The 13,579-nt window shown below is 56.4% G+C and overlaps 1 protein-coding gene across 4 annotated transcripts; it reads right to left on the bottom strand.

The window, feature by feature from the left end:
• Positions 1-154: 154 nt before the first annotated feature.
• Positions 155-12,235, bottom strand: Cacnb3 (calcium voltage-gated channel auxiliary subunit beta 3). Of its 4 annotated transcripts, none has more exons than XM_029470130.2 (13): positions 12,077-12,235; positions 5,225-5,347; positions 4,896-5,018; positions 4,362-4,477; positions 3,956-4,017; positions 3,724-3,743; positions 3,444-3,524; positions 3,242-3,300; positions 2,976-3,085; positions 2,610-2,761; positions 2,289-2,384; positions 2,033-2,182; positions 155-1,427 (listed from the first exon to the last, which is right to left on the bottom strand). In XM_029470130.2, exons 1-13 carry the CDS (start codon positions 12,116-12,118, stop codon positions 1,113-1,115), a joined length of 1,449 nt encoding a protein of 482 aa, XP_029325990.1. In that variant the 5' UTR covers positions 12,119-12,235; the 3' UTR covers positions 155-1,112. The 4 variants fall into 4 exon arrangements, with proteins under 4 accessions (XP_029325990.1, XP_021038484.1, XP_029325989.1 ...); XM_021182825.3 differs by having other exon boundaries at positions 3,956-4,020; XM_029470129.2 differs by lacking the exon at positions 12,077-12,235 and adding an exon at positions 9,374-9,664.
• Positions 12,236-13,579: the final 1,344 nt, after the last annotated feature.

Here is a 13,579-nt window from a genome sequence, read left to right on the forward strand (position 1 = left end):
ATTAGGCCCGGGGTGCGGTGTGCCCATAAATACAGTGCCTCTTGCTGGTTCCTCTTGCTCCACTCATGAATCCTTGGAGAGAAAGGGCCAGAACACTTCACCTCTGCAGGCTTACAGAGAGCCACGTGAGCGGACAGACCAGAGACACCGGAGGGACTGTGCGTGGTGTTTTATTGGAGATGACAATGAGGTGGGGCGGGTTCTTAATGGAGCATGCTCTGTAGGTCACACGCTAGAGCCATAAGGCAAGGGTAGCCAGGTGGACAGCCTCGGGGGCTGTTCACTGTGTCCTGTTCCTCTCATCTAACCCTAACTTAAGTGGTAGCTATGAGTCAGGAAGCCCCTATCTTGCAGGAGCCATGGAGGGAAAGAACAGAAATGACAGATGCAAGGGCAAAGAATGAGAAGAGCAAGGGGGGCCGGAAGCTGTCCCACCCTCCCCCGCAGTCCAGGCTGGCTCTTGGCTTGACTATGCCCCAGTTCCCTAGTCTCAGCAGATGCTAAGCGTCCCGGTTTGGTGAGTGGGCCGTTTTCTAGCAGAGCTACCGCTGTGAGTCTGTCTGTCCTGCCTCACCCGCACTGCTCCTATCTTAGGTGTAAGTGCCCACCCCAGCTGATGGGACAGAAGTGCCGCCATGTTGAGCTCGGATTGCTTCATTTCTGATGTGTGGCAGTGGCGTGAATGGAGTCCCTTTGCTTAGGATCTACGCCTGCTTAGGAACCGAGTTTCTTCTTCCTCAGGCTGTATTGCCCACACTCACACCCTCTCGCTCTTTAGAGGGGCATCCATTCTGGCTGGAAGGCCCCTGCTAAGTGATCCTGGCCTGAGATTGTTGCCCACCGGGGCGGCAGCTTATGCAGGGGGAGGTGCCAAGGATGCAGAACACGGCTAGTACCCGGATGAGAACCTACGGGGTCACTGTGCCCAGGAGGTGAGGGGCCCCTTGCTTCTCCCAGAACCTTGGGACCACAGTCAGCCCTGGACCTGGGGCTGGGCAGAGGGTTGTGTGAGCTGAACCTAACGGCAGCCTAATGCCAATCTAACTCCAACCTGCCTGAGGTGGACACCCCAGCCACTGTGCCTGCGCCTGCCAGGGTGGGGCAGGAGGTGGTCAGTAGCTGTCCTTGGGCCAAGGCCGGTTACGCTGCCAGTTCCGGTCATTGTGGTCATGCTCCGAGTCCTGGGCTAGGAGCCGGTCTTGGGGGTCGTGCCCGTTAGCACTGGGCAGCCCCGAGGTGTGTTGGCGGTGAGGCTGGTACAGGTCCTGGTAGGCATCTGCATAGTCCTCCTCCAGATGGCGAGAGCTGCGCTGTGAAGATCCGGTCCAGGCCTGGCGGGAGCTCTCACTGGCCTCGTCTGAGGGCATCAGGCTGTCCCTCTCCAGGGGTGAGTGCTCCTCTCCTCGCTCCCCCAGCAGCTGCTGGTTCTGGGGGCCACACAAGATCTAAGTAAGGGAAGGGAAGTCTGGCCTTCGTAGGGAGATGAGGTTCTAACCCTCCCCCTACTCTCAATTCCTAGGTTTTTAAGAGTATGCAGTGCAAGGAAGAATTAAGGTGGGGTATTTTCCAAGCTAAGTGCAGAAAGTAAAGTTTTATTTAGCTCCTTACAAATTCAGGCTCTCCCTTAAAAAGTGCCCGGGAAAGCCAGGCGTGGTGGTGCACATCTTTAATCCCAGCACTCGGGAGGCAGAGGCAGGCGGATTTCTGAGTTCGAGGCCAGCCTGGTCTACAAAGTGAGTTCCAGAACAGCCAGGACTATACAGAAAACTCCTGTCTCGAAAAAAAAAGTGCCCCCGGAGATACGTTTGGAGTGTCTCCTTTGTCCCTAGGAGGACCGTCTGATCTCAGTCACTGTGCTGTCCAATCAGGAAGTCCCTTGACCTGTGTGCCCTAAGGTCTGTGGAGCAGGCAGAGCTGACAGTCTCAGCAATCCCTTGGCTTCACACACAGACCAAGAACAATCCTTGGTCAGGACGGGAGCTTTGCCTCGACTGGGGAAGCCTGCACAGTTGTGCCCACTAGAAACAGTTACCTGAAGTCCAGGGATGGCAGTAGGCGGACCCAGCAGTCCGGGGCCCGGTGCTGGGTGGTGGGTCGCTCGCCAGTAAACCTCTAAGTATTCGGCCAGGTGCTCACAGGCGTCTTCTAGCTGGTTCTCATCCAGAATCACATCGAATGACTCCTGGAGAGAGAGAGGACACGGGGAGGTTGGCTTCTCCGCGGCCACTCTGCAGCTCTACCTCTGCACCCCGGGAGCGGGCGTGGTCGCAGCTGACCCAAGCACTCACGGGTGGGCACTGAACCAGCTTATCATACGCCATCATCTGTACGGTGAGGTGTTTCATCTGTGACTTTCCCCTGGAGCGGATCAGTCGCTGCAGTACCTGACGGGGGGAAGGGCGGGCAGAGATGGGCGTGGCGTTTCTCGGGGCTCTGGTGAGAACCGGGTCTAGGAATTAGGCACAATTCCCAACTCGTGGTAGGACATTAGTACCAGGTGAGGAGGGATGTCAGGAAAAGGAGCTGGTCACTCCAGGCAGGACCCAAGCAGAGGTGCACTGTATTCTAGGGAACATCTGGGGGACCCCAGTGTGACCCAGTTCACTTACCTTCGGCGAGGACACTTTGACAAAGACGATGATGGGAGCCAGTGAGGTCTTGGCAAGTTGTGCTGGGTGGTTGATGGTGTCAGCATCCAACACCACTAGCTGCAGGGATTTGGCCAGCTCGAATATGCGCTCAATCTCACTCTGCACCTCAGCTAAGGAAGGGGAGCAGTGTACGAGGGGCTCTGGACACTGCTTACAGCCAGAGCTGCTACAATGCAAGCAAGCCCTGGATAGGCAGGGCACTGGGCAAGGGGGGTGTGGGGGCAGAACTTGAGGCAGGTGGTAGGGCGTGGGCAAGAAGACAAGGAGGTTCAGGTTTGCAGTAGCATCAAGCAGGCAGAGAACCAGGAACAACGGACTCCTCACCAATGCTGGAGCGGGCGGAGGAGCGCTCAATGATGGTCCTCTTGCCAGGATTGTTGAGCACAGAGCGCTTGGCCAGCGAGAGGTCGGCCGTGACGCGTGTGATGGAAATCCTGGAGTGGAGGACCGCACACTGCCATCTAAGCCAAGCGCTCCTGACCCGGCTCCCTGACTCTCCTTGAGAGGACACTAGCTCTGGGCATGCACAGGGAGAAATTAACTTTCCTCCTGATTGATTCTCCTCCCGGTTCCAGACCAGGGCAGCTTACCTGCCATCAAACCTGTGTTTAAGGAAGTCGAAGAGCGCCTTCTGCATCATGTCCGTGACCTGGAGGGGAGGGCGTGGCACTGACAGAGGGCCCCCCCTGGCAGCGGGACAATGTCCCCAAGTAGAGTTCACACCCTACGCAAAGACATTTCCCACTGTGGCAGCTTTGGGAGGGGTAACTCTGGGCTTGGGAACTTCCTCACCTCATAGCCTTTCAGAGAGGGTCCCACCAGCACCACGGGCCGCATGGAGGGCACCACATCGTACGGGGGAACATGTTCCGCCTGCAGAATGGCCAGGAGGTCAGACAAAATCTTGGTCTCGGTGCCCACTTTAGGCCTGACTGCTCTGGGGGACGGGGGCAGAGTGGAGAGTTCTGGGCGCCCTCCCCTCTGGTTCTGTAGATGCCAGCAGTGACTGACCAGGAGGGTCCCCAGAGCCAAAATCCATGACCCCCCCGGCCCAGGTCCCTTTCTGACTCACCTGCTTTTGCTTCTGCTTGGCTTTTTGGAAAAGGAAATAAAAGATTAAAGTTGGTGGAGGGAAAAGGCCCTAGGGGGCTTGGGAGTCCCTTCCCCTGGGGAGGTAACGGGCTCTCCCTGCTGTTCTGGCCCTTCCACCAGCCCCCTTCCCATACAGTTCACTGGGAAGGACCGACCCCCTTCCACTGCGTCTTATTTGCCTAACCAAGGTGGGTAAGCTGAGGGAAGACTACCTAGAGACGGAGGAGGAGAGCGTCGGTTGCCAATGTCACCCAGGCTGGAAGGGTTCCCAGATCTCCTGACAGAAATGGGGGATGGTAAAATGTCCACACAGTTCTATACGTTAACGTTCGACAGATTAGTAACTTCATTTATGACAGCTGAGCATGTACAGTATGTGTGTGTGTGTGTGTGTGTGTGTGTGTGTGTGTTTTAACATTCGACAGATTAGTAACTTCATTTATGACAGCTGAGCATGTATAGTGTGTGTGTGTGTGTAAATGTGTAGCTGTGTTCTGTGGGTGCAGTGTTGTGTTTGGGAGTTCGGGGTGTGTGTGTGTGTAAATGTGTAGCTGTGTTCTGTGGGTGCAGTGTTAAGTGTTTGGGGGGGTGTGTACTGACTCTCAGCACTGTTCTCACCTGGCCTTCTGTTCCTGTTTGAGCCGGATGCTCTCCAGGCGTTGGGGGCTGGGGATGAAGGCGATGTCTCCGCCCTCTTTCACTAGCCTCCCGATCCACCAGTCATTGCTGTACTTCTGGGAGGGAACGAGAAGAGGGAGGAGCTGCGTGAGGTGCTTGCCCAGGGAGGACTCTGGGAGGCTGGCACCAGGAAGGCAGAGGAAGGGCCAGGGTGTGTGGCATGGCATCACAGCACAGGGCAGCCAGGTTCAAGCCTCAAGCTGTTGTGCTTCCAGGTGTGGAATCCTGGATGTCACAGGAGACTGCTGGTTGGTTAGTAACCCTACCCTCCCAGTTAGACACAGAACTCAGGACCAAGCCAGGTCTGAGGATGGTGGGACCCTTGGAATCGGGTCCTGAGTGAGGGGGCATCCAGGTGTGCACACAGATGAAACTGCAGGACCTGGGGAACTATTTTAGATATAGAACGAAAGAGGCGCTGGGGCCTGGGACTGCAAGCAGGAGTAGGCTTCTGGGGAGAGTAAGGTTCATTACCTCTTTAATGTGCAGAAAATCTTTGGCCTCAAAGTTGACTCCAGAGCCCTGGACCGGGCACTCCTCATCCAGAACTCCACAGTAGCTGACATTGGTCCTCACAGCAAATGCCACAGGTTTGTGCTGGGGAATTTGATCATCAGGGCAATGAGAGACCGACGTCTCAGAGTACCTCACGGGGACGCAGAAGCCCCAGACAAGAAGGCTACTGCCTGCTACTACAGTCATACACTTTTCCACACATCAGTACACCCTGACCTGACCCTGGGGTCCCAAGGTCCTGCACAGGCTTGTACCCAGCCTGACCCACTGCCTGCCAGCAGGTATACCTTGGCTCTTTCCAGCTGCTGCTGAGCCTGACTCTCCACTTCTCGCCGGGCACTCTCCCGGTCCTCCTCCAGGGAGACGTCTGAGTCCAGAGAGGGGCGGCTGGTGTAGGAGTCGGCTGAACCCTGGGACGGACGGGAGAGTCTGTGTAATAGTTCTCCTAGCCCTGATGCGACTTTTCCATCTTCTAGGGGATGACTTGACCCCGAAACTGCCTTCTGTGTGCCTCCCGGTACCTCTAAGGCTACATGGAAGCTGCCCCAATCTGTATGTGAAAAGTACAGAGCCTTCTACCCCATGCCTATTTATATCATAGCTCTGAACAAAATCTTCACTTTTCTCTCTCTTTTCTCCCCTCTATTAAATACTAAAATACTAAAGATGATATATTCAGATGGTGTTAAATCCAGGAGACCATGTTCTCTTATCTCCACAAGAGCCTGAAGCAACCTGGACATTATCCCTTTAAGATGACTGGAAAGAGTACAGCTAGCGAACAGATGCCGGCTGGAGCTGGGTGTGGGGGTGCACACCTATAATTCTAGCACTTGGGAGGTCAGGTTTAGTGGCTAGAGAGCTAAAGACTTTCTGGGCTATATGAGACCTACTCCCCTGCGCCCCCAAAGCAGGATGGTGTAAAGGAATTTGCTGTTCAAACAAGATGGATGACCAGAGGTCACTCCAGGGAACCAACAGAAGTAGAGAACCTGGGCTGGAGAGATGGCTCAGTAGTTAAGAGCACTGACTGCTCTTCCAGAGGTCCTGAGTTCAATTCCTAGCAACCACATGGTGGCTCACAACCATCTGCAATGGGCTCCAATGCCCTCTTCTGTACTCACATACATAAAATAAATAAATCTTAAAAGAAGAAGAAGTGGGGGGGGGAGGTTATGGGGGACTTTTGGGATAGCATTGGAAATGTAATTGAGGAAAATACGTAATAAAAAATATTAAAAGGAGAAGAAGAAGAAGAAGAAGAAGAGGAGGAGGAGAACTCATCTCTGAAAGTTGTCCTCTGATCTACACACACATACACGAGTTACCTGGACTAAAGAGGACAGCCAGGGCTACACAGAGAAACCCAATCTTAAAAAACAAACCAACACACACACACACACAGAGAGAGAGAGAGAGAGAGAGAGAGAGAGAGAGAGTTGCCTGCCTCTATCTCCCAGGTGCTGGTGTACCCTCACAGCAGGCTTCCAACCAAGTTTTGAAAGCTATTAAATTCGCTTTGTGTGTGAAGACTGGGCCAAGCTACAGACTTCTGGAAGTTACCTCCCTTTTCTCTCCCCACCCACTTTCTTTCCTTCCCACACCTGTGGGGACAGGGAACTGGGCATGTGGAAGCAGCAAGAAGACACGGAGGAGAGCAACACATGGCTGTATCCCTGGGTACAGGCAAGGCCTCACACCAACCATTTGCTCTGTATCTCTCTCCTTTCCCTGGGCCCAAGGGATATCAGGGCCTGGAGGGAGACTGTGCTGGTGCCAGGCAACCCAGCTGAGATACAGGACCTCGGGGATGCCTTTGGTAAGGTGAAGAGACAGTCATTGAGTTCTGCCCAGAGTAGGAGCATACATCTGGAGGGTTACAGAGTTCACCTTCAGGGCCACGAGGAAGACACCAGATAAGGGAAGTTCAACTTTGAGACAAGCAGCTGAAAGTTAAGATAACTGGATTAGGGAAAAAGACATCTCTTCTGACTCAGTTTCTCCTTCTGGTGTGCAGGAGCCTGGAAGGATTCTTCCCTGTATTCTGAGATGTCAGTGGTACAGAGAAGCTAAGAGGCTAGGTAAAAGCAATGTGTGTAAGGAAAGAGGTTTCAGAATATTGAGGTTGAAGAACAGTCTGTTAAAGCCACTGGCTACGACTACCTACCCACAAGCAGCAGAGGCCAGACTCTTTGGAAAAGGCAAACTCACACCCCTGCTGTCAACCAGGCCTACAGCCCAGCCCTTCCGGTGTGCAAGAGGGCTGGTCAGCTAGGTGTTTGGCAGCCCTGGAATCTGAGCTAAAGACTGTGTCTATTGTAAACCAAATGTCTTGAGGCAACCCCAGAACTGGGTAGCAGTTGCGAGGAGGCCTTTTGCTTTGCAGAAGTACAGGCCAGTCTGCTGCCCCCCACCCCCTCCAGCCATGGGAGAACAAGACCTTGACATGGGGTGAGGGACCTCACTCCCAGGATGTAAGCGCTCGCTGTGGGGTGTGGCTGGCAGAAGAGATAGAGACCAGCAGGTGAAAAGGGCCTTGGAGGATGACCACCTACTATCAGATACTTCCTCAGTACCCGGCAGGTACTGGGAGAAGCATAGCTTCAACCTCCCCAGATCCAAGCTCTCAGTCCAATTTAGTCCTTAACGCCTTTGGGGTATCTAGGCTAGGTGACCTCTTAACCCTAGAGAATGACAGGGTCTCTCCCTAAATTCTTTAATGGGTTGTGATCTGAATGGAAGCCACTACCATAATTCCCATGTCCTGGGGGGTTGCATACGCTGGTCTGGTGCCAGTTAGAAAGTAGGCAGCATTCTACCCTGCAGAATGGCAGGCTCTTGCTTCCCCACCCATTATGCCCCCAAAGCCAGAGCGTCTCAGTACTCTGGAGCTGCTGGAGTTGGCACAGTGCCCTGGTGGTGCCCCCCTTGCCTGGTGAGTGTGTGGGCAGGCTGCAGCTCCTCTCTTGCCTGGCACGGGGGAAGAAGAGGAGGGAGATGAGCCCAGTGGATTTATTTAGAGCCTGATCTCCCTCCTACTGCTTCAGAGGGGGCCTCAGGGAGAGCAAGGAGCTGGCTTCGGGAGGAAGGGAAGTTGGGGGAAAGAGACCTAAGGACCAGGAAAGGTCAGGAGGGAGCAATGGGTCAGCAGGCCACCCTCAAATAACATCCAGGTATCAGTCTCCTGCATCAGCCCCGGCTTCTCACCAGGGATGAGAAGGTAGCTCCTCGGGTCCTGCAGCCCTACTGAGAGGTCTCTCCTCCAGCTCATTCTGACTCCCAGGGCTATGCCAACTGTCCCTTCAACTGTCAGAAAGAGGTGCCCACCAGAGCCTTCAGAACCACCTCTCTGCTCTCTCTTGCAATGTAACTAGCCCCAGAGCCCCATGGAAAATTGGGTCCCGAAGGAACCTGGTCCCAGAATCAACTGACTGACACATGCCTGCTCTGAGGCTCACCACTCCTCTTTCCTGGGCCAGAGAAAGTAGGCTCAACCTAATCCTGTCAGGGGACCCTTTCAAGCCCTGTTAGTGGTCCTTTCCCATATCTCTTGGATTGTCTGAGGGGAGACTGGTGACTCCATGGGGCTCTGACACTGACCCCCCAACTCTTGTCCCATCTTTCCAGGCAGTCTTTCTGCTCTCTGAGCTCCGGGAATCACTGTCTAATGAGCTGATTTGTCTCAGTGGGTCAGGAGATAAAAGCAAAGAGAAGAATTAAATATTTATTGGTTGCCTGGTTCTCTGAGCAAAGAGCTTCCTTCCCATCCCCATGCCCCTGAGCTCCCCTGGCCTCACCTCCAGGCCCTCCTCAGCAGGGGGCTAGACTGAACTCAGTCTGATGGCCCACCCCTGTGGTTGGTGGCCTTTCCAAGAAGCTGAGCTAGAGGCAGTGGTGAGTGAGAGCAGTCAAGGCCATGCGCAGGGGGGGTGGGCAGAGAGGAAAAGAGACCAAGTTCTAGAATTCCTGTCTGCAGAGGCTGGTACTCAGTCGCTAATGTTCTTCCAGCTCCCTAATTTGTCATTTACTTGAGGCACAGGTCCAGAGTGTCTCCCCCGGAGCTCAGCTTTCCCTGTTGTGTTCAGACCCCATGAACCCAGGATATGGAACTCCAAATGTTCCATGTTCTCTCTAAAAACCTCGGTGCCCGGGCCTTCTGTCCTTCCCTCCTCTGCCTCCTATGTCCTGAGCTTTGGGGCCACCTGCTCGAGCCTTCCCCCTACAGCGTCCCTCTGTGCACACACAAGAATACCTGGGATACCTGGCTATGAGAGACCATCTTCCCACTTTCCTAGAGAGCCCCCCGCCGGCTTAAGCGCGCTGCCCCACTCGCTGCCAAGGCGTTTTTTCAAAGTGCAGAACTGGGGGAAGGGTTGAAGAGAGGTGTCATCCCAACTCCCCCACCCCCACCCCCGCCCTCCCCCGCGGGCACTCACCGCCTCCGAGTCCTCAAACCCGGGCACGTAGGAGTCGTCATACATGGGGGAGTCCGGGGTGGGGTGGGGGGGGAGCGAGCGGCGCCGGGGGCGAGGACGGCGGGCCGCGCCCGAGATGCCACCGAGCCGCGCAGCCCTGCGGGCGGCGGCGGCGGCGGAGAGCGCGAGCGCGAAGGAGCAGAGCGAGCCGCGAAGACCAGCTGCTCGCAGCTCAGATCACCGCTCCCCTCCCCACCCCCCAGCCCAGCCGGTCCCACCCCGAGCGCGCCAGCGCGGCTGAGGAATCTGCCGCCGGCTCCCACAACAATAGTGCCCGCCCACCTGACCCCCTCCCGGGAAGACGCGGGCGGCGGGGGCGCGGCGGCCAGGGGGGACCCGCCGGGGCCGCGGAACCGGGCGCACGCGAGTCGGGAAGGTGGGTCCCCGGCACCTCCGGGGCCCGGGCGGCGGGGAAGAAGGGCGGAGAGGCTGCAGGCGGGGCGGATCCCGGCGGGGTGGAGGCGGGGCGAGAAGAGATGCAGAGACAGGGACTCTGGCAACCCAGGAACTGCTCCGCCGGGAAACAAAGGGCTGGCGCGGGGGAGGGGAAGGGGAGAGACGCCGCCGCAACCAGACGGGAGCCCGGTGGAGAATCGAGAGGGTGCGGGCGGCGGGGAGAATGGCTGGAGAGAGAGGAGGACTGGAGGCAGGGAGAACGCGGAGACAGGAAAATGGAGATCTAAAGGAGGACGGGCAGCAGATGGGGAGAGGTCTCAGGTGATCTGGCAATGTCAGCTCTCTGCAAGTCCTGGAGACACCCAAAGCAAACCCCGCAGTGGTACTAGGGAGAAATGGTTTATGAGCTCCCAGACCGTGCCATGAAAACAGTTCCTGCCCCAACAGGTGCCCGGCCCTCTCCATTCCGGGCTGCGGTAAAGGGCCGACCCTTAAGAAGGGGGAAGTTCGGGGACGGTGGCTAGGCCTCCCCACACCTGTTGCACGGGCAGATCTCATCCAAGTTAAGCCGGGATGGCGATTCTCTTCCTCACTTCCCTGCCAAGGATTGTGCCAGACATTGCCAAAGCATCCGCGGGAACTGGGGCAGAAAGGGGCTGTTTTAGGTGAGCCTAAAGGATGGAGGCAAGGAAGGCGCTGTGGGTGGAGCAAAGGTGGGATCCTGACGCTGAGGTTGGGAAGGAAGAAGGGTAAAGCCTACCGCTTTGCAAAAGACCAGAATTACATACGGTGTGCAGGATGCTGGTTCTAATCATCCGGCACCAGTCAGCGCCCTCCACCCCCACCCCGCCATTCGAGGAAAGAGTCGCAATCTCGGAAGAGATCTTCCAAAAGCTGTCATCATTTGAGCTCTCTCCCTTTTTACATCCCCACCACTCCGACCAAAATTTTCCTTTTGCATTTTAACCTCCTGCTTGGGCATCCCAAGAGGATGTGAGGCAGACACCAGCCTTGCTTGGTGTCTCACTTTCTCAACTCAGCCCTTTGCCACTTCTAGCTCCTGAAACCCCGGAGAGTGTAAGTTCAGGACTCTTGCCCACCCTTCTGGTTACAATTGGGAAGGGTTCAAGAGATCTATAGAAGGTTCTGTGCGGTAGAAAGGAGAGGAAGACCACGCACCCAAGCCAACTGGCTTCCCACCTATATCTTATCTTCCTGTTCCCTTGGTAAGAAAAAGATGGGGGGGGGGCTCATCTAATGACACCCTAGTCTGTCTCCTTCTGGCTGAAGGACTGGCAGGCAACTTTATTGGAGCCCTTGTGTCTGAGGGCACCAGCTGCAGCTGGGGGAGGCAGCTTCCACTGCTCCAACCCAGTGTGTTTGGGGGTTAGTTCAATATCTTCTGTGTCCCCAAGTACTGCCTTGTCCTGTACCATCCTTTTCCTTTGTCTTCTTAGTCCCCTCTCTCCTCCCAGAGGGTGGAGAAGTGTCAAAGAGTAAGACCCTTCTGGCTCTCTTCTCCTGGAAGAGGGTCCCGTCTGGAATCTAATTTTGGGACTGTCCACCCACCCATGGGGGTCCCTGAACTGTTAGGCAGCAGATTTGCTATCAGCCTCACGGGGACCTTGTTGTCCTCATCCCCAGCTGGGACAATGGTGTCTTAGTCGGCCTCTGAGAAATTCGTTGCCATGCCAACCACCTCCCCCTGGAGATGGGTTCGAGTTCCTCATACCTACAGGCATCCCCTGGGTCCTGCAGGCACTTGATCTTCCCTCTCCTTCTGTACCTCTGAGCTGCCACAGAGTGTCCACTTCCTTTCTCACTACAGCCACACCTGCCTATGCCAGTTCTCCTGCTAATCCAGCTGTGGAAGCAGGATCAAGGAGGAAAACCTTAAACGACCAGGTGTGGGAGCGGAGAACCTCTAGAAAACTAACTGGGCAGCAAGTGGGGAAACTGAGGCAGGAACTGGGAGTTCTACTCCAGGTGGAGGCCCCTCACATTCCAGCTATTAGGTTGCCCCCTCCCCGGGAACTCAGAGAGGGTCACTGAGGGAGCCTGGCACGGCCCTCCTTTCAATAGCCCCCCTTCCTCAGCTTCCCAGTCAGACCTCTCTGCATGTTTTGCAGGAGGCACCAGTTCCAGCCTTCCCTTCCTCTCTTATCCAGAGCTCTCAACTCCTGTTTTCGCTCCCGCCCCATGCTGCAGTTTCCCCCAAATGCCCGAGCTTTTCTCCCACCCTTCTGGGGAGGGGGCCCCGGCGGTTACCTCGTTCAGCAGGAAGGTTGCACTGGAGTCAGAAAAAGACATAGACCGGGTTAGCGGCCTCTCTCCCTCCCCCGGGCCAGGGGCTCCGAGGCGGGAGCGGGACCCAGCCGCGTCTCTGCACACCGCTCCAGCCTGCACGCCTGGCCTCGCCCCACGCCCGCCCAGCTCCAGCCGCCCGCTCCCTCTCCTCGCTCCTGGTTCCACCCCTTTCCCTCCTCCTCCTCCCTCCTCCCTTCCTTTCTAGCCTCCTCCTTCTGTTTCTCCCGCACTTCCCTCGTCTTTCAGTCTAGTGTGTCTCCACTTCAGTCTTGCCTTGCTACCTCCCCAGTTCCCTATTCATCTGGTGTCTCCCACTGTCCTTCCAATCCCCACCCCTCTTTCCCACCCAGCCTTCCCCCTTCTCTCCCCCTCCCCCAGATCTCCAGAAAAGACTGGGTCTTTGGAGCTCTGCCATCGCAGGCTGAGGGCGGGAAAGGTTCAAAGGCAGGCTCTATCTAGGGAGAGGTTGGGTTCGGCTACCCCCAGACTCCCAGCTTAATGCATCTAGTGTCCCACCCCCAGCGCCCTAGGAAGAAACAGTGTACTGAGTCCCACCTCAGCCGGGAAACAGACCGAGAAGGAAGAGTCAGGTGTTCAGTCCGTTTGACCAAGCCTCAAGACGCCCCTCTGAGTTCTGGGGAAGCCACGACCATCCACCCTGTCCTGGTCCCGACCAGGCTTCTGCAGAATCCTTTAGGAGACAGCCCAGCACGAACGCCTCCTGGGTCAGCTAGGGTACTGCAGGTCTCAGCTCCGCCAAAGGGAAGGTCAAGGCGAGGTGAGGCTGCCGCTTTCCCTACCCGCCGTAGCGCCCCCTAGGTTCGATGGCTGGGTGTCCGCACCCACCCTCCAGGTGGCTGCATCGGCCGCACCTGCTGACTCCTGCCAGCAGGAGGCGCTGCCGGGGAGGACGCAGCCTGGATCTAGACCCTGCTGAAACCTCCTCCCCACCCCACCCCCAAGAGCCCCAGGAGAGAACCCCAGGTCGCACTCTGTCCCCACCCATGTGGGGTTCTTTAGAGACACTCTTGTCCCCTCCAGAGCCCTAGACCGCTCTTACCTCCATCCTGATCTCAGGGCGAGCCCGGGCAAGCCAGGCAGCATCCCAGCTCTGTCTGGGCAGCAGAGAGTACAAAGTCGCAGGACCGCTTCTCGGGTCAGTACCCCTTCTCGTCCCCTCCGGCGGGCACGTCAAAGCGGACAAGCCCAAGTTCTGGCGTGGGAGGGGGGAGCGAGGGTGTAATCCCAGTCCACTTGCTCACTACATCCTTCTAAGCGGACTAACCTCTCATTGGTTCTTCCATACAGAACCGGCCCCTTCCCTGTTCTTAAGACAGTGACTGCTCGTGGGCCTGGGGCAGGTGGGAGCAGAGCCCCTCGTGGAGACAGAACTGAGAGATCTAATGACCTGGGGGAGCCTCCAACTTCACCTTGGGGGTTTCCCAACAGAAAAACTCCCTTTCT

The sequence above is a fragment of the Mus caroli genome, unplaced genomic scaffold, assembly GCF_978045245.1.
Source record: "Mus caroli unplaced genomic scaffold, Mus_caroli_1 scaffold_16, whole genome shotgun sequence".
Taxonomy (NCBI): Eukaryota; Metazoa; Chordata; class Mammalia; order Rodentia; family Muridae; genus Mus; species Mus caroli.